The sequence below is a fragment of the Lagopus muta genome, chromosome 6 (genome assembly GCF_023343835.1).
Source record: "Lagopus muta isolate bLagMut1 chromosome 6, bLagMut1 primary, whole genome shotgun sequence".
Classification (NCBI taxonomy): domain Eukaryota; kingdom Metazoa; phylum Chordata; class Aves; order Galliformes; family Phasianidae; genus Lagopus; species Lagopus muta.
This window is the reverse complement of record NC_064438.1, coordinates 26,134,735-26,154,067: the sequence shown is the minus strand read 5'-3', so window position 1 is coordinate 26,154,067 and position 19,333 is coordinate 26,134,735. Positions and strand designations below refer to the sequence as shown.

General features: G+C 45.8%; 1 protein-coding gene across 10 annotated transcripts in view; it reads left to right on the top strand.

Annotated features, from left to right (window-relative positions):
* Nucleotides 1–18,389, top strand: part of PAPLN (papilin, proteoglycan like sulfated glycoprotein) — a 63,270-nt gene extending 44,881 nt beyond the window's left edge. For 9 of the 10 annotated variants that reach the window (XM_048950153.1, XM_048950155.1, XM_048950157.1 and 6 more), the window contains 15 exons: nt 5–181; nt 1,492–1,648; nt 2,244–2,330; nt 2,879–3,167; nt 3,298–3,415; nt 4,108–4,237; nt 6,552–6,933; nt 8,173–8,310; nt 9,175–9,302; nt 10,218–10,356; nt 11,780–11,917; nt 12,295–12,422; nt 12,939–13,047; nt 14,384–14,559; nt 14,952–18,389. In XM_048950153.1, the coding sequence (XP_048806110.1) occupies nt 5–181; nt 1,492–1,648; nt 2,244–2,330; nt 2,879–3,167; nt 3,298–3,415; nt 4,108–4,237; nt 6,552–6,933; nt 8,173–8,310; nt 9,175–9,302; nt 10,218–10,356; nt 11,780–11,917; nt 12,295–12,422; nt 12,939–13,047; nt 14,384–14,559; nt 14,952–15,127 (2,472 nt within the window). In that variant the 3' untranslated portion in view covers nt 15,128–18,389. Of the gene's footprint in view, nt 1–4; nt 182–1,491; nt 1,649–2,243; nt 2,331–2,878; nt 3,168–3,297; nt 3,416–4,107; nt 4,238–6,551; nt 6,934–8,172; nt 8,311–9,174; nt 9,303–10,217; nt 10,357–11,779; nt 11,918–12,294; nt 12,423–12,938; nt 13,048–14,303; nt 14,560–14,951 lie in introns of those variants that run through there. The other variant, XM_048950159.1, reaches the window with a different exon arrangement.
* The last annotated feature ends 944 nt before the right edge of the window (nt 18,390–19,333 follow it).

Genomic DNA, 19,333 nt, shown 5'->3' with positions numbered 1-19,333 from the left:
ACAGTGCTCAGCCAGCTGTGGGGAAGGTGTCCAGACCCGGACTGTCACCTGCAGAACGCAGCGGGGCTCTCAAGCTCAGGACTTTGCTTGTTTAATGGAACCAAAGCCACCAGCCACCCAGCCCTGCCTTAAGGAGAACTGCATCCAAGAAGTCGGCTGGCACGTTGGAGACTGGGGCCTGGTAAGCATCATGCTTTCATGCATCGGAAATAATTGATTATATTGCTGTGTTCCTTGCAAACAAGGTTTAATCAGTGCAGCCTGGAATTGGCTGAATTGGAAAGCATGTACTTCATTACCAATCCCTTGGCTCACAGTTGCATTGTAACTGGCACTAGTAATGCTCCAGTTAATCTGTTGCCTGCTTTGTTTGCAGCTGCTATAAAAATAAATCCTTCTTGGAGGGGGAGACTATAGTTTCAGTGACAGTGGCAAAATGCAGCCAATAAACTGAAACGATCCACTCCTGCTGCTTATTCTCATTTATTTGCTCCATTACTGTGAATAGCAAAACAGCTCATGGGCTGAATATGGCTTAGAGCTTCAGGACTGGTCATCATGTTTGGTGAAATGATTTAAACTGTTTTTGTAATTGTTCAGATAGACTGTCTTTAGCTGAATTAATCTTGTCTCCCTTGTGGAGGGAGACAGGCTGTTTTCAGCCTGGGAAACATACCCGGGGGAGGAGATGGGGGAGATCCAATCTACCATGTGATTTCCAAGCACACTTGTTTCCCTTCCATGCTAGTGAGACCAGCTTGTTCTGAGTTAAAACACATTACATCTGATTCTTTGTGTGGTGTAGCTGAGTTTTAATAACAGCTAAGAAAGCTGCATACCTTAATCTGATCTTTCCTGGCCTCAGGCTTTCCAGTATCAGAGAGCTCCTACTTGTATCTGAATAAAAGAAAAGAATACTCTCCCAGTGTCTGAAAACTTTCTGTGAACAGGTTGGTTCTCATCTTCTCCACTGCCCTCTCTGCCCAGAGTTGCTGCTCATTGCTTCCTTTTCACTCACAGCTTCCAGTGAAAGGAAATCCAGTTAGCTGCTTACAAGAAAGCTATCCATTTGTTTCCTGTTGTAAAGTGCTGCCTGTTGTTTTTTTGAATTCAGAGTTCAAAACTGACCCTTTAACAACTGGTGGATCCCTGTAGTGCTAAGGTGCCTTCAGGTCAGTCTGGAACAGTTCACTCCTGCTGATTATTCCAGCTCCTTGCCACACCACTGTCCTTGGCAAAGCAGCAAGTCTAGATGTTAGAAAGTAAGCATATCTTGGAGCTTAATGGTTCAGGGCTGGATGCAACATTTGGCAAAATGATTAAGAGTACCTCTGTTCAGATGAATCCAGCTGGGCTGTTGTTTGCCTTATCTTGGTGGAGGAAGCTGTGCTCGGCCTGCAGCTAATCACAGCTGTTCCATACTCTTGGTCTGTGGTTGTTTCTGCATTCTGACTCTGGTTCCTGCTCACTTGCCTTGTCTCTGTACTCAAGTGTTCAAAGAGCTGCAGTTCAGGCATCCGGACACGCCAAGTTATCTGTGCTGATGGTGACTCCAAATTCTACAGTGCTGATATATGCAAATCCATCCAACCACAGAAGCCAGCCACCCTGGATAGCTGCAACGTGCAGCCTTGCTACCTGCCACAGCGTGAGTTGATTTGATAGACACCCAACTTTTCCTAAGTTGCTTCTTGCCAAGACTCTGCAAAAGCTTGTGCACTCAGCTCCCTGCTTACCTGTCTCCATCCTGTGCTTTTGCACCTACAACCACAGCATCTTCAGAGTCCCAGTACCTGTGCTGTTTGAAACACATGTAATGGGCTTGGGAGCAATATTGGTGTTTCTATTCTGAATTCAGTATTTTGCTTTGACTCTGTCCCAGTTTGTATTGCAGACTGATCATGAATCACAGAGCTAAGGACTAACACCCTGGACAGACTTAGTAGTTAGAAACTGTAGCCAGCTCTCATCCCCTTGTGGACCAGCTGTAAACTGTATGGAGATTTTACTTGCTGTCTGTAGTTAGTCTTTGTCATAGCTGAAATGGTGAATTCTGGCTGCCTACCCACTGCAGGTAGCTGTCCTGACAATCCAATTGAATCCAATTGCTGATCACCAGCTTTTCCAGGAGAAGAAACACATTTTTGTCAACCTTAGTCTCCTGTTACTTTTCTGATGCATTTGCAATTATTTGAATATAGTTGGACTAGCTGCACTTATTTTGTGTATGTCTCTCTTTGCAGAGGTCCCCAGTATGCAGGACACTATGGGATATGATATCAGTCGACAGTCTTTGCTGACGCGTTACAACCCAAACAGCCCTCCCACAGGTTCAGAATTTTGTTTGCTTGGGTTTGGTGATGGTGGGCTTGAAACAGGGTATGGTAGGGAGAAGGATCCTTCTTTTCTCCCTTTCTCTTGTTCTTTTCATGGACTTCCAGAATTCTTGGAGTCGGATAAATTATAGGTTCTTTACACCAATAGAGAACTACCTGTGAGTTCATGCATGTAGCAGGCTGTAAAGACATCCCCGGTTCTGACGTATGATATCATGAGTATGATATATATCATGAGATATCATATGAGCATGATATAAGTGCTGGCTGAGAAAAATGCTGCCTAAAGGGGATTAGAAAAAAGGTTCATGTGTCCTACTACAAGGGGATAAAAGCAATGTGACAGATGATTTCTTATGGGTCAGCAGGGTGAATGGTTAGGGCAATGAACAGAAGAGGCTCAGAGCAACCAAATTCAGAAGGAAGAGCCAGAAGACACATATTCAGGTGAAACCTTGATACAGAAAAGCTTGCCTTGTAGCTTTGAGCAGGTATAAAATAGCAGATGCTCACCTGCATGCTGTAAGGAGTTATCTCCACAGATTCTGGTGATGGAAGGTTGCTCCCTGGGAGCTCCACAGTTCACAGCAGCTCTAGGAATCACCACATCAATTCCACTGAGGACCATGGCATCAACTTGTTGCCTGTTCGCTGGGAATCCCAGTCACGATCATCAAATTATCATCAGCTCAGCATCACTCAGCACCCCACTGCAGGAACCAGATCTCAGAACTGTTATCAGACCCCACATGGCTGCTGTCCAGATGGACACACTCCAGCTTCAGGCCCTTTGGGGAGAGGTTGTTCCTTCAACACCTGTCACCAAAACAGGTAGCTGTGAGTAGATGGGCCTGAGCAGGGAGGCACTGCATTTCCTGGAGGCTTACTGGAATTTTCAGTCTGTGTCTGTTGAACCAAGCAGGTCAGATATTGCTGCAGCCTTTCTGCCTTCTGCCTGTAGGTATGGATGCTGTCCTGATGGAGTATCAGCTGCCCAAGGTCCAAACAACGTGGGATGCCCACAGCATGACAGTGATGTTCATATGAGAAGAAATCAGCCTGCTGCAGCTGTTCCAACAGTAAGCACAAAAACCCTTTGGGTTTTAGCTGCCCATTACGTGTGAAGATTCAATTTTGACCCGATGACTCAGATTATGTGTTTCTATTATACTTCATCTGTCCCAGTAATACTCCATGTATGGCATGTGGCCCCTTGGCGTACTTCATTCCTGTTCAGTTTTGGGCATCTGCTTGTGATCCTCTGTAAGCAGGGGACAGAGGGAGTGGTTGGGAATTGTCTGAGAAGGAGAGAAGCATCCTGTGTAGAACTGGTTGAATAATCCTGAGTAATGAAATTTCTGTCTGTTAGAAACTTGCCATCCGATTTCTGGGAGAAAAAAAAATACAGAAAAATATTGCCACTAACAATTGTCCTTGTTTATCATCCCTGCAAATTAATTGAGGATAAAATATTTAGGGGGGAAATTCCTCTCATATAGCTTGGGGTGTCTGGTGGGGCCACTTGAAAAATCCGATCTACTGCCTAGGCTGGCTAGTTGTGTTTTGCAGGGAGGTGCAGCACTGGCTTCATGGCTGACAGCCAAGTTTCCCAGCCCTTGCCAGCATGAAAGCCTCTAGGAGGCAAACAAATGAGCAGTGATTCTTCTAGCAGCTGGCATCCTGCAGTCAACAGCTTGGACATGGTGCTTTGCATGTGCTGCTGCCCTCATGTATGCATGATAACTTTTGGCTTTCAATTCCTGTCTCTAAGGCAAGCCAAGCCTTATCCCAGCAGCACCCCTCTGGCGAGTGCCGCAGTTCAGTGTACGGCTGCTGTTTTGACAGTGTCGCTTCGGCTGCAGGTCCTGAAGGGGAAGGATGTCTCAATAGGCCCAACTACCGTAAGTGATGCTTTGACTTGTTTGGTTAGAAACACAGGAAGAATTACACAGAAATCAGTACCATCTGGAAACTTCCTGTGTGGAAGTTCTGACCTCTGGAAATTGTAGTGAATGGTCTCCTTGAAAACAAATTCTGCCTCATGGCTGGGATAGGGAAGGTTAAAGGGAATCATAGAATAGCCTGGGTTGAAAAGGACCACAATGATCATCTAGTTTCAGCCCCCCCCTGCTATGCGCAGGGTCACCAACCACCAGACCGGGCTGCCCTGATCCACATCCAGCCTGGCCTCGAATGCCTCCAGGGATGGGGCGTCCACAACCTCCTTGGGCAATCTGTTCCAGAGCATCACCATCGTGTGGAAAAACTTCCTCCTAATATCTAAGCTAAACCTCCTCTGTCTTAGATTATAACCATTCCTCCTTGTCCTATCACTATCCACCCATGTAAACAGTCATACCCACTCCTGTTTATATGCTCCCTTCAAGTACTGGAAGGCCACAATGAGGTCCTCTCAGAGCCTTCTCTTTTCCAAGCTAAACAAGCCCAGTTTCCTCAACCTTTCCTCACAGGAGATGTGTTCCAGCCCTCTCGTCATCGTAGTGGTCCTTCTCTGGACCTGTTTCAAGAGCTCCATGTCTTTCTTGTGCTGAGAGCCCCAGGCCTGGACACAGAACTCTGAATGGGGCCTCACAAGAGCTGTGTAGAGGTGGGCAATCACCTCCCTCTCCCTGCTGGCCACCCCTTTTTGAATGCAGCCCATAGCACAGTTGGTCTTCCAGGCTGTAGGCGCACGCTGCTGGCTCATGTCCAGCTTCTTGTCTACCAGGACCCCCCAAGTCCTTCTCTGCCAGGCTGCTCTCAAGGAGGTCTTCCCCCAGTTTGTATAAATACCTGAGATCGCCCTGGCCCAAGTGCAACACCTTGCACTTGGCCTCGTTGGACTTCATTAGGTTCTCATTGGCTCACTTCTCCAGCCTGTCTAGGTCCCTCTGGATGACTTCCTTTCCCCCTACTGTATTGTCTGCACCGCTCAGCTTGGTGTCATCTGCAAACTTGCTGAGGGTGCACTCGATGCCATCGTCTGTGTCATTGTTGAAGGTCTTGAAGAGTACCAGTCCCTGAAGGACAGTACTTGTGACCGGCCTCCATCTAGACATAGAACCATTGATCACAACCCTTTGGCTGCAGTGAGCCAACCTAATTCTTAATCCACTGAACAGGCCATCCTTGAAATCCATACCTCTCTAATTTAGAGAAAAGGAATGTAGGAAAGCTGCTAATTGGCTAAGTTAGCTACCACAGAAGTTCTTATTTTCCTCTTTTGTTGTTTGAGCAGAATTGTGTGTAATCTCTGTCAGTGCATAGCTGTTTCACCCTGGGAAGACAACCTGGTATAGCCTGGTTCTCCAAATTCATTATTTGGGTTTAGGTGAAGTAGGCTCTTCTCTGAGGAACAGGAGCCATGTTCTGCCTTCAGACAACCCCATTTGGGCAGGAGTGCAATAAGAGCTACAGCTAAGGATGGAGCTGCTGTATAGGGCTCTGTGGAGACATTTAACCAGCAGAGATCGGGGGGGGGGAGGGGGGAAGAGGACAGTGCTTACTATACTACAAGGATGCTAGAGGCGCTGGGCAAAAGCATCTCCTCTCCTGTAGTTCCCAGCTGTATCCTCTGCAGGCAGGTTGCTGCTGCGTTGCTTTCCCCTGTTGCTGCAGCAAAGGGATTGCGTGGTCACCAGCCCTGTGAGACTGCCCTGGGGAAAGGGAAAAGTCTGCCTGTCCTCTCTGCTCTGCCACAGCTCAGCAAAGGGCCTCTCAGTCAGAGCCCTGCATCAGTATTTGTCAGCATGTGACTCTGATATTTGTGACTCAGAGCACAGAGTGATGTTCGCAGACACCTTTGGCCATGCTCCTCTTTATTTGCAGGAGTATTCTGCAGTGCATGAATCTTCACAACTGGGTCTAATCCACTTGCTCTCTGGGCTGGAAATGTGCGTATGATGGCTATGTTCCGCTCGTGGAAGAAGACCCAAGATCAACCTTTTAGCTGCAGGATTTCCTGGAAAGGCCATAACTATTTAGACTCAGAAATATCTCTGAGCTGAGTTCTCTTTCTGCTAGTGGGAAAACTAAGATGGAGGGAAACATCAGAGCAGCTGCCCTATTTCAAAACAGCTGGGTGCAAAACTCAGGTGTCTCACCTTTCCACCAACACTGCCCGTAAGGCCCATCATTTAGGCAAGTGGCTTGAAGCACTCAGACCTTTGTGTTTCATGACCCTCACACGCTCTTCTGTTCTGTTCTTTCTGGCAGCATATCCTGTCATGTGCCTGCTGCCCAGTGCTCACGGCCCCTGTGCGAACTGGACCACTCGCTGGTACTTTGTGACTGTTGTTGGCAAGTGCAACCGGTTCTGGTATGGCGGCTGCCATGGCAATAAAAACAGCTTTGCTTCAGAGGAGGAATGCATGAGAGTGTGTCATAGCTCTGTGGGGATTAGTCCCTTGGAGCACCAGCCCTCTTCTGGCACAGGAGCCCTGCAACGGCAGGACACTGGCTCTCATTTTCATATGGGTGCTGCTCAGGGTAAGCAGCAGCACCTGCCAAGAGAGTCTTCAAGTCATGGCCAAGAAGGAAGATCCTACGGGGCTTCAAACCCCTCGCAGAACAGACATGGAGAGAACTCCTGGAGAAGGTAGGTGCTGCCAGAAGCTTCGCAAAAGTCTGGTGTGATGGAGAGCCAGCAATGGGGCACCCAGCAAAGTAGATTGAAAAGCCTGAGCCAGCTGCACTTGACAGGGGAAACAGCAGTGCCTGGGCCCTCCCAAAAGCAGAGTAGCAGTGGCCAACAGGTGCTGCCACGAAGGCAAGCAGTGGCATAAGGCTTCTGGAATCACAGAATCACAGAATCACCCGGGTTGGAAGGGACCCCAAGGATCATGTAGTTCCAACCCCCCTGCCTAGCAGGGCCACCAAACATACACATTCAGATCAGGTTGCCCAGGACCCCGTCCAACCTGGCCTTAAACACGTCCAAGGACGGGGCATCCACAACCTCCCTGGGCAGCCCGTTCCAGGGCCTAACCACTCTCCTTGTAAAGAACTTCCCCCTAACATCCAAAACTTCCCCCTAACATCCAACAGATGTTTCTGTGACAGAGAGCTTTGGGCACCAGGTGTCTGCAGACTTCTTCCCAGCACAGAATCAGCACAGGTGATTTTATTTTATTTTTTGGTCATTTCAGTCTGCTCATTGTGAAGCATCAGTGCAGCTTCCTCTGCAGTGGAAACGTAGGTCCAGCCCAGCTGACCCTGTGACAGATTGGCTATATATTGGCTTTGGTAAATCATATTAGCCAGGCCTTAGAGTTAAGAGGTTTCTCATTCCCTGCACTCTCATTACACTCTGACAGCACTGGAAGAAGCATGAAAAGACTGGGATGCTGAGGCCTTTTTTTGAGAGGCATACTGTAAATGAAAATCCGTAGGTGGTTTGCCCATTCTGATCAGTACATTTACCTGACTCTGGCTTCACAGCATTTATCTCAGTGCTGCACAGAGAAGTAGTGGGTTATTCTGGGAAAGTCTTTAAAATGCAGTTTGGGTCAGGATCTAGACAGTGTCACAGTGAAAATCGAGGTTGTGTAGAGCTAGATATGTCTGTGTCTGGATCTCTGTCAATCTGCTGAGCTGAGCCTAGTTCTCAGAAGAGAGAGTTACATAGCTATGGCTGTCTCCTTGGTTTGCTTGTGGTGATGAGTCTATCCAGACCAGCCTTTGCTGTGCAGAGGACTTGCTATATTACATGCTGCCTCTGCTCAGAGCTAAATGGGCAGCTAGTCCTGCTTTATACTGTGGTTGTTTATAGTCACACTGGAAGATCCTAAGGAGAGAAGAGCAGCTGAGGGGTCCCTGGAATCTCTTTATCTTTCAGAACCATTCTGGAGGAAGCCAAGCTCTCTCTTGTGACAGCAGTCAAGGGACAAAACATTCAACTGGCCTGCAAGGCAAGCATGTCCCCCTTCTCCAAGGTGGAGTGGATGAAGGATGGCCAGACAGTCTCCTCTGACAGGTAAGCTCGACCCCCTTCATTACGGAGCAGTTCATTATCCTTGCTGAGCAGAGTGCCAAATATGCTTGTCCACTTTCTTTCTAATCTCATTGGTAACATTCTTTGGAGGGGATAAAAAGGATTAATAAATAAACAAGCCCATGTATTAAGCTAGGAACACTCCTGAAAATGAGCTATCCATCTGATCTATAGACAGCAGAAACAGGTATACTCTACAACTGTATTGAGGCACCAGATAGCTGTATGGGTCAGAATGAGTGCTGCTCCAAAACCAGTGGAAACTGACTTGTGGGCAATTGTGCAAAAGAATGTTGGCTGTGCAGGATTTTTCCTGAGACACTGCTTAACTAGTCCAGGATGAAGCCTGTGGCCAAGTAAGTCAGGAGTTCCCCTGGCTGGAGTTTCTGGCACTGCCATCTAATGTAATGCTTTTAAAATTATTTTTAAAGCCTATTTTTTCATAGGAAGTCTGTTTCCTTCAACAGTTTGGATCCAGAGACTCAGTTTTTGTTACGAAAATTGCAGTTGTTAAGAAAAGCTCAGTTCTGCTTTTTTGTTTGCAAATGACTGCTGGGGCTCAGGCTCCTGCCTGGAAGGGCAGTTTGCCTTCTCATGGGAGAGGATCGTTGAAAGCAGTTCCCTGTTTTCCCATTCCTCTCCGTTCCTGACCTCCTTTCTTTGTTGCAGTATTTCCCCTGCCTGTGACCCTGCTGTGGTCAATAGGGTGGTTTTTTTTTTTTTTCTAAGCTGGGGAGGGCAGTTCATGGTGGTGGTTTATGTAACATCAGCAGGAAGGGCCACTCTGCCTCGGCCAGCTGCTGTCCTTGGCCACGCAGAGGCAGTTGATTCCCGCTCCTGTTGTAGGCACATCTACCAGTCTGACAGCTCTTTAGTTATCAGCCACGTCAAGCTGGAGGATGCTGGGACTTACACATGCCTCATTTCTGATGGGAGGACAGAGAGACAGCGGCAGATTCAGTTACAGATCATAGGTAATTCATCTTCTACTTACATCTTAAATCTTCTACTACCTCTTCTACGAAAGGGGTAACTCAGCGCTGCTCATTAACTGATGCTGACAATGGGCAAAAGTCCTCTGCTGCCATACTGTGCAGGCAGCATTGCCTTTACCCCATAGCAGTGCTGTTCCTTGGGCAAGTTATAGCAGCAGATCTCCTCCGCAGTGCAGGAACCAAGAGTGTGGAGGCAACAAGGCTTCTTCTGATGTTATGTTATGATAAAGCCCTTACCCTAAAGCACTTCCCACCTGCAGTGGCACCTTGTACCTGGAATTATTGCCCATCTGCAACCTGTACCATTTCCAGCGTAGCAAGCATGTTGTCCTGTCTGAGAGCCATCAGCTGCCTCCTGGTCCCAGGCAGAAGGCTTCAGAAAAGGGGTTTCCTGTACCCCAATCTCACAGTATGGTATGACTGGGTTACATAGCTGTTCATGCTGATGCATTTGTGTTTTGACCAAACAAGACCAACTAGGTAACAAATTATTCCCTGTTTCAAAAAACATGCCATATTTAAGATGCAAATCCAGAAAAAATACAACAGATCAGTCTAAAAAAGATGGGCCAGCAAGCCACTATTGGTGGCCTTAAGTCTCTGAGATGTACCATGTCATAGCAATGGTGTGGGGGGCAGAAGGCAGTGTGGCCTAAGGAATACTGCAACATATTCAATAACAGAGAAGAGAAAAGAGTCTAAAATTGCTTGCCTGCAGGTCTGTGACTCTCATTAGTCGGCAGCACAGGCTTACTGCATCAGTCAGAAAACAGATGGCTGAAGGGCTCTTTGGCTCCAATTCAGCGAGTTCTCCCAAGCTCACAGAAAGCCCTATGCAAGAGGTCACAGTAAGAACAGTCTTTTTATTCACATATGGCATTTTATTTTGAATAGAGTACCAGAGTGCTGTTCTGGCAGAGGGTGAGAGAGGTCAGGTCCTTCACAAGGAAAATCAGCAGCACCGAGAGCTACCCAGAGACGGGAAGGTTGTACAGGCAGCCGGTTCCTCTGTGCATCAGCAATTCACATATAGGTAAGTTCACATACAGCAACAGTTTGTCCACCATGCCCAGCTGATGAACCATATGGCATCTCTTCATGTAGAAAAACTGAAGATTGGAAAGGTCCTGGATCAGCTGTTCTGGGCATGGTTGGGAGGCGAGGGATACTGAACTGCTGACAATAGGAGCAGGCAGAAATCCCAGTTGCAAGCTGTCTGCTGTTCTCCCAAGGGTCCCTTGAAAGAAGCATATCCTTAGCAAATATGTCCAGGGAGGCTGATAACAAAGCATCCAGGTTCAGATGAATACAAAAATGCTGGGGGAACTGTCCTTAGCTGTTCCAGTTAGTGTAGTCAGAAAGAGAAACCCATTCTGGAAAAAAGCAAAGCAAGAGGGAACTGCTTAATTACTACAAAATAGACAATAAATATGTGTATATAAAAAAATAAATAACAACCTGTCAGATACTTTAGCCCCTGACCGTTTATTTTAAGTATTTTGTGAACAAAGCAGTTTGACTCCAAGCTATCTTTTCATGTACTTTTCATGTACTGCTTGACATACTCCGTAGTTTCTTGCATATTTCTCTGGTTCTTCCAGGCCTTGCAGAAATAAAAGGTTAAAAGTTGTTTTCACTTTAAATGCAGAACACTGGGGCTCTAGACTAAATGGGAGTATGATCTGATCTCTCTCTTCTTTTGAGTTCGCTGCCTAAAACTCAGCCAATTTGCCGAATCCCCGGCAACCCCCTTAGCTGCTTTTGCCTAAATGCAGAAAGAAGTGTTTCACTGAACTATAAAAGCACTGAATTAGGGCTCTTTGGTTTTGTTTTTTGAGATCAAGAATTCAGGTCAGAGAATGGGGGTGGGGGAGATGATGTTTTCTTTGACTCTGGGAACATCCTGGTTTAGTTCCCTTCTGAAATGGTGTTTATCTGTAGTCAGAAGAAAGCAAAGAGCACAAGAGGATGGATGATGTGAGAGCCCATGCCCAGCCTTTCTGCAGTGTGCAGTGGATGCCCTTGCATGCAGTCTGGCTGGTGATTGCAGTGGACTCTTCACACCCTAAAAAAGTATTTGCTGTCTGCACCTTGAGAGAAGCTTTACTTGGTGCCCAGGCCATTTGCTGTGTATTTATGTTGCTAACACTTCCTTACGGTTTTAGCCAGAGGGGTGTTACAAGTAACAGAGATGCTCTGAGTTGCTGTCTCTGAAGGGTTAAGTTGTCTGGCAGGAGTGCAGCACCACGCTGTGCTGATCTGTAGCAGGCTTTGATAGAGGCTGCTTTTTTTCTGAGGAGAGTGAATGTTGTTAATGGCGAATTCTAACGGGAGCACGGAGATCGCCCTTTCCCATTCGAGGCAAAAAACAAGGCTTGTGATTAAGAAGGCCTTGTGCTGAAGGTCAGATACTGAACAAGGATGTTGCTGCATTGTTGTGCTTGTGGACTTTGCAGGTTGAGAATGGACAAGAGCGAGCCCTCAGTAGTGGAGGCCAAAGTTGGGGAGAGAGTCAGACTGCCCTGCACAGTGGAAGCATCTCCAGCTCTCACCATTGAGTGGCAGAAAGATGGGCAGCCCCTCTCCCCTCCCAGGTGAGCTCCCCGCTGGCTTTACTATTCCTGCGGCAGGCTGTGGCTAGGAGAGCCCCATTCTGAGGGGTCATTGTTGCTGGCCAGTGCAGACAGGGACTTTTCTGCTCTGTGCTGGGCAGTTTCATTTGTCAGGGCCAGACAATGCTGTCCTACTGCTCTAGTCACAGGTCAGAGCCTGGACTTCAAGCTCTCAGATGAAGAGCTGTGATACAGAGTCTACAGGCCAGAGGCTGTATTGCGAATTGAACTGAGCTGCTGCTATACCTTTGCTTAGTGTTACTGCAAAGTTGTGTATAAGGCTCAGATTCATTTCTGGTGGCTGGAATCATATCATGGCTCAAACACAAGCTGAGGGGATTTGTGGTTTTGTTCATCAGACACAGACAGCAGTCAGACGGGGCCCTGGTGATCAGCCGGGTTAGCTCTGAGGACGCCGGCTTCTTTACCTGCATCGCCTCGAATGGACGTGACCAGGACCAGCGCCAGGTCCTGCTCCGACCTCTAGGTACCAGGCGGGTGGCCGTGTTGTGTGTCTGTGCACACAAGTGTGAAACAGGAAGGGCTGGGCAGACTGGGTTTCTCCTCTGGCCGTGCCTCTTAACTTCATACCTAATGTTTAACAGGCAGCTTGTGGGTAAGGGAAGAGTGAGTGGGTTTTCCCAGCGGTGTTCTCATGTATCAGTAGGTCATGGTGCTCTAGATAGCTGAGGTGGGACTGCTAGTATGAGAGTGGCTCTTGGGCTTCACTTCTGGCATGGAACAGGTAAGGTAGTAGCAAGAGGCAATGAAGAGGCAGTTCTTCTTTGTGTATGATGTACTTTTGTCTAATTGGAGGAAAAATACTCTTTGAAATCTCCATTTCTTGCCCTGGCTTGGGCTAAAGCCCTTAGGATATATGACATTCCCCGTAGCAATAGCTACAGCTAGTTCCAAACATGCTGGTTCAAGGCCTAGAAGCTTCTGCTACCTGGGGCAGCATAGCATTGTATTCTTGCTAGTAACTGTTCACCTTCTGGTTTAGGAGGGCTGAGGATTACTGGTCTTCTGCCGAGCATTAAGGTATCTGAAGGAGAAACTGCTCAACTTCATTGTACAGTGACTGGCAACAATGTGAATATAAGGTGGTCAAGGTGAGCAAAAGCAAGGTGAAACTTCTCTCTTGTCTCTTCTTGAACCTCATCACTTATCCTCCAAATCATAATGCAGGATGCCTGCTAGGCAAGGGAGAGAGCTGTGGTTCGCTCCCAATGGCATCATCTCACCTTTCCTAATCCACCTAATGGTTAACCTAAAAGTCTTCGGCAAAATCTCTGTGGGCAGTGGTCACCGAGTTTGCATTTCAGACAAATGAGTAGAGGCAAACTTTAAGGTAAGACTTCATGGAGCTCAGAGGAGCTCCGTGCTAGCAAGCAAATGACAATAAAATACCAAAAATCAAAGTGAGTAACTGGAGGATGACTTATAATTGGTCTCTAGAAAACTCTCTGTGACTAAACCTAGCAAACATTTTAGCCTCTACAATAACAGCATCTATTCTCTCAGCTTCGTGCTGTGGCAGTTCTCTCCCTTTATTGCCAGATGGGAATGAATGACAATTCACAGTGTTTTGGTAACAATAAGAGAGAAGTTGTCTTCTTCTGATGATATTTTAATAGTTAAACCAAATTTGTCTAAGTATGTAGTGGATTTGGTGTGGGTTTTTTTTTTTTCCATTTGAAAATAATCTGTTCAATTTTGGAGCTTTCTTGCAAAGGATCCATAGACATGGATTGGCAATTGTTTCAATCCCTCTGATCCAAGGGGTTGGACTGAAGCGGGCCATCTCACAAAGAGAGCTATTCTTCCATATGTAAGTTTGGTATTTGAGTCAACAAAATGATTGAAGTATCAGGCTATGAATGAAACTCTTTTCAGTGAACAAAGTTTACTTTCCTTGGTAACTAGAAGTTCATAATTCAGGCAGTTTTCTGGCCATGCACAGAGTATTCCAGGAAGAACAGAATGGTTACGTTCTTGCTGATATTTTAACATTTTTCTAAACAGGCTTTTAAGGGAAAAAGGTTGCATTGCTCACTACCCCATATGTTCATCAGGCAATGTGCATAAGCTACTAATGCCAGCCAAACAAGACTGCCAGACCACAACCCGGAGAGAGGGAAAGTCACTGTGGCTTTTCTTCTAGTTCCTCAAACCTCAAAAATGTGTCATATTGGAAAGGACAAAGACCATATACAGAGCACACAGCTAGCTACCTCCCACGGTGGCAGTGGACTAATGAATGTAGACTTGCTCAGGCTCATATTCCTACATAATTGTAGAGCCAGGTTATGGCAAAAGAAGACTTCTTCCTTTGTGCTGAATTTGTACTAATTTACCCCTTTCACAGAGCATCAATTCCAAAGAGTACAAAGAGCTCCTTCAGTTACCAGGAGTGGGAACAGTGGTACAAAACACTTCTCATTACAGAAATGGAGTCCCAGTGAGGGCAGATGGCCGCCGCGTCCACCTGTCCCAGGATGGAAGCCTGACCATAAGCAATGTTCACTTGGCTGACGAGGGATCCTACACATGCAGCGCCTACAGCAGCAGCAACTCTGTCAGTGCCAGCACAGAGGTGAAAGTGTTGAGGAGCAGGCCCAGCAGTGAGTACAACTTGTCCTCCCCACTTCTCCTGGCACAGAGCTGCTGCCTCTTGGCCATTACTAGAAGGCTGCCCATCGTGCACCCATCCACCACCAGTCCCGGGCTTTGGGGAGCAGCAGGAGCCTCTGGGTGGGTGTGAGAGCAGGGTGGTGGAAACGGCCCCCCACCAAGGCACTGGGAATCAGTCCCAGAAACTGCCTTCTCTTTTATCTAACCAGAGTTGTCAGTTTCTCTCTCTGGTCCTTTATTTGGACTGTAATTAAACAATTCCCCTTAGAACTGGAAGGATGGAGAAAATGGGAACCTGCTGCGGTTTTGGGGAGGGGAAGATAAACCTTGAGGCAAGCCCCGGCTGTGTTTTCAGCTGGCTTTACCTTTTCCTTGGCTGCAGCAACTGTGAATCACGTTGTGGACCCGAGCAGAGAATGTGTGGACCAGCCGCACCTCGCCAACTGTGGGCTGATCGTGCAGGCCCAGCTCTGCAGTAACGAGTACTATGCCAGCTTCTGCTGTGCCAGCTGCTCTCGCTACCAGCCGCACGACAGCCCTCCTCATCGCAGTGGGTGACAGACACCACCAAGGCCGTGTGGAACAGCAGGTGACAAGACAAGAATCTTGAACTCTGTTCTTCTACTGTATGAAACTGTTCTGGCAGCTCAAGAGGGCAGATTTAATGGTGTAGGGTGTAATTGCCAAAAGGTGGGAGAACCACCATCCTCAGGTTTATTGCAAACTTCTTTCTTCTGACTCCTTGCAATGTCTTCCTTGTATGCCTTGCAATAGCTCATCCATCTCTCCACATAATGGTAGTTGCTGCTTTTCACAGGAGGAGGTAGCACTGGGAATACTCTCTCCAAATGACTTTAGAGAGGGGAAATAACCAGAATGAAAGATTCTTCATATAAGGAAAAGAGAATAGCTCAAAAAAGCACCATAGGCTGAAGTGTCTTAAGATGGGCCTGAGCCGTCTTAACAGAAGGACTAATGACCGAGGAACGTTTATAATGCTGAGGAGCAAAGGAATCTGACCATGACAAACAGCTTGGTGCATGTAAAATTAGCACTGAGGTGCTGTAAGATTGCCAGCTCAGGAGATGCAGCTGTGATGTCACCTACTGCAGCTACGTACTGTAGCTGTTTTACTACAGCTCTCCTAAGTAGAATTTATCTTTGGGTCAGTTTGGTTTCCACTTAAATGTATTCAGCTCTGGATTGAAATGCAGAAAGCAATGCTCCACAGAAAGCTTTGGACAAAATGGAAAAATGTATTTAGCCTTTTCTGAATGGTAGGGATCATTAACATAACAACACTGTAGTATGTTCTAAGATGATGCAGATTAAACATCAGTATCTCTGGGAAGTATTATGAAGTTAGTTTGGTTTTTCCAGAACCAGAATCGTGCTGTTGAATTTAATGCAAGTATGGGCTTTTGCTAGCACTGTGCTGGGTATCAGCTTGGAGAGGAGAGTAATATAAACACGTAAATAGGTGTAGGGATACTTGTCTTGCTGGAATAAATTTCCCAATGATCTGCTGTTGTCAGTAAGCTCCAGAAACACTTGGGTCTGCATGTGGCCAGGGCTGATTCTTGCTGTTATGTGCCAACAAATAGGGATTTCCAGACACAGAGGCAAAGCAGTTAGAGCTAAAAAGCATCCCTCCTGTCTGAACTAATACAGAACACAGAGTGTCAGCTGGCATGCATGAGGCACTGAAAGAGAAATCCCCGGGGATTAAGGTGTGTGTGTGTGTGTGTGTGTGTGTGTGTGTAAGATGGTAAGTATAGGATGGTTTGTTGACCCAGCAAAGGCACACCTTCAGTAACTCAAAACAGACTTAGACCTTCCAACCTTTTCTACAGTCTCAATATTCTTCCTCCATAGCACTAGCCCTAGAAGCAGCCTCATTCTGCACTACCTTCTGAGTCTTGGGTGGGTTGCTGGTATTAATTGGCACCATTTATTGGACGTATAGATGTAGCTATACTTCTTTGCTGGTACAGTGATGTGTAGTGCTGATGTTGATGTTTGCAGGTGGGTAGTAAGGGCTGTTTTTTGCGACAGCTTTGTGTTTTTTAGTTTGTTGCTTTTAGGTTGTGTTTTGATTTTTTTTCCTAGTTCTGCTTCTCTAATTTAAGGCTTCTATGAAAGGAAGCTAATTCTGGACTGTGATCACACCACTCTCCTCTCCTTCAGTCCAGAACTGGCACTCAGGGCAGCAGTGATATGTGGGTGTAAATCCCCAGGCTTGGCAGCCTAAAGCTGGTCTGAACTCTAAATCCAGTAAATCAGTTCAGCTGCATCTAAAAATAAGAATTACCAACCTAATGATTGCCCTCTCTTCAGCACAGGTGTGGGTTCAATACTGCACACGATGCTTTAAGATCTGAACAAACTGAACAGTCTAAAAGCAGTCCAGTAAAGGAACAAGAGGCTACAGACAGTTAAAAAGCTTTTTTTTCTTTTTTTTCTTTTTTTTAACTGTATGGTACCACTCTGCTTTTTGAGACCATGGACTGATGAGAGGCTGTGTACGTTTCAGTCCTGTGTGGCAGGCACAGAGGGCAGCAAGGGGCTGTGAGCCCCCCCCCAGGAAGGTGGTTCCAAGTGGATGGTGCCTGTATCAGATGCCTTTCTCCCAGAATGAGCTGCCATTTCTGTAATACCATCCCTTTCTTTGTTTCAGGGGCCCTGTTTTCTAATAGTGCAGTCAGCTTTCATTTAGGCTGTATGATTAGACACAGCATGGTCAGGGAGCTCTGTCTCCAACCTGGTGAGAGCTGTAGTGGGCATCTGTGTTCTGACAGACTGGACTTTTAACACTGAAGGAACGTTCTTTTTTTTTCTTTCTCTCATTTATTACTTGACCTCCTTTCAGATGTGTAACCATGGTAATAAGGATGGGATCTGAAGGCAGTGTGTTGCTTCAAATACATGCCATGGCTCTAGCAGTTAGTTAACTAAAGCAGTGTGTTTGCATTTTCATATTTGGCAAGCAGAGAATTTTCTTCTGTGTAGTATCACTTAACCTCCTAATCAAATGTTTATATTATTTGAGAATCAAGATAGTGGTTTTCTTCTCTAAACAAAGGATCATAGGAAGGTCATTCTATCCCCTTTACCCTTATCTTCCAGGCAGAGGAAGGGTGTAGCTATTTCCATCTGATCTCTGGGCACAGCTCTGACAGAACAAGGAACTAGTAGGAGAAAGGAAAAAAAAACCCCACAAAAACCACAGACCCAACCAACATTAGATCTCTAAGCGTATGTGACTATTTGCTAGCTTTCTGAAAGTCAAATAAGCACAGGTACCAACTCCAATACCATAGGGTACTGGGGATTGCTGCTGGTGCTGTACTCCACACAGGTATGCTTAAGGTAAGAAAGAACCGGTAAAGAAAAAAGCCCCCATTTTCTAGCCCACCTCTGTACTTGCCTGGAAATGGCAACTGCTGGCAAGCTCAAATGCTAGGGCCGATGCAAGGCAGCATTTCTCTCCTTTCAGGTTACAAAGTCTGACTTCGTATTTTTCAGTATATCTAACACCATGCACGTAAGCACGCAGTAAAAACCAACCACACTGATAGGATGGGTATCAGCTTCCTGGGAGAACAGAAAGGAGTGAAAATATGGTGTCATCCTGGGCAGCCCTTAGGATCCTCCTTTTAATAGCAAAGGAAAAGAAAGCCCAAGTGAGTATTCCTTTCACCTGTTTTTCAATGTTTGTGTTTTTGTCTTTGTAAGTGTTCAATATTAGAAAATCCAGTGTTGCAAACCCAGAAACCAATATTTTCCATAAAACCCTCCTTTGCAGAGCTTTTAAACAGCTATAGGTCAAATGGATATTTGCAAGTTCAGTCTTAAAGTTCAAGGTAACATAATGTGGGGTACAAAATGAGAAGTGTTGAAATATCATGAGCCAGAAGGGCAAATCCTGAAAATCAAATGGGGAGAGGGGAAATAAAGCTTTCACAGACGGTGCTTCTACCACCAACATTTATTTCTGTTAAAGCAGATTATAAATCATCAGTACAAATATATATAACTTACATTTGCTTGTAAGGCCAAAGTTTAAAAGTAAAGTTAAAATGAGATGGATTTCACAAGTCACCAGAGGCAGAACCTGGACCAGCTGCAGCCTTACCACAAGGTTTCACAAATCCGTGGAAAAAATAAAAACAAAAGTTAAAAAAACCTCTAAGATCTATTGACAGACAAACAAAAAATGGGTTCCTAGGCAGCCCCAGGATGTTAGATATGGTTACAGTAAGTTTGTCACAGTAGTGTTAGAACCAATAGATTAAGACAAGAAAACTGCAGCAATACATGGAAGAAAAAAAAATGTACTATATATAATATGTAGCTTGATTCCAATAAAAAAACAGTTAATTTTCCCCATGGTTTTCAGACCATGACAATACTGTTCTTTAATTTTCATTATTTAAAACTACAATATAATGACTTATTGGTTGTGATTGTTGTTGCAATATGCTACTTACAATGAACAGATACAAGAACAAGCTAGAGCCCCTTTTCCACCCCCCAACGTTACTTACAATAAGAATTGGAGATAAATCAATCTTATGTACAATTTCTTACATTCACCCCCCCCCCTTTTTTTTTTTTAAACCTTTGGCAAGATTACTTACAACTCATACATCTTTTAATATCCACTATTTAAAATATTCTAAATGCATAAAAATAAAGATTTTGGCTTTACTTTAGTCTTTACATATAATATTCACTTTGTTACTCAAAATGGAAGCTCAACTT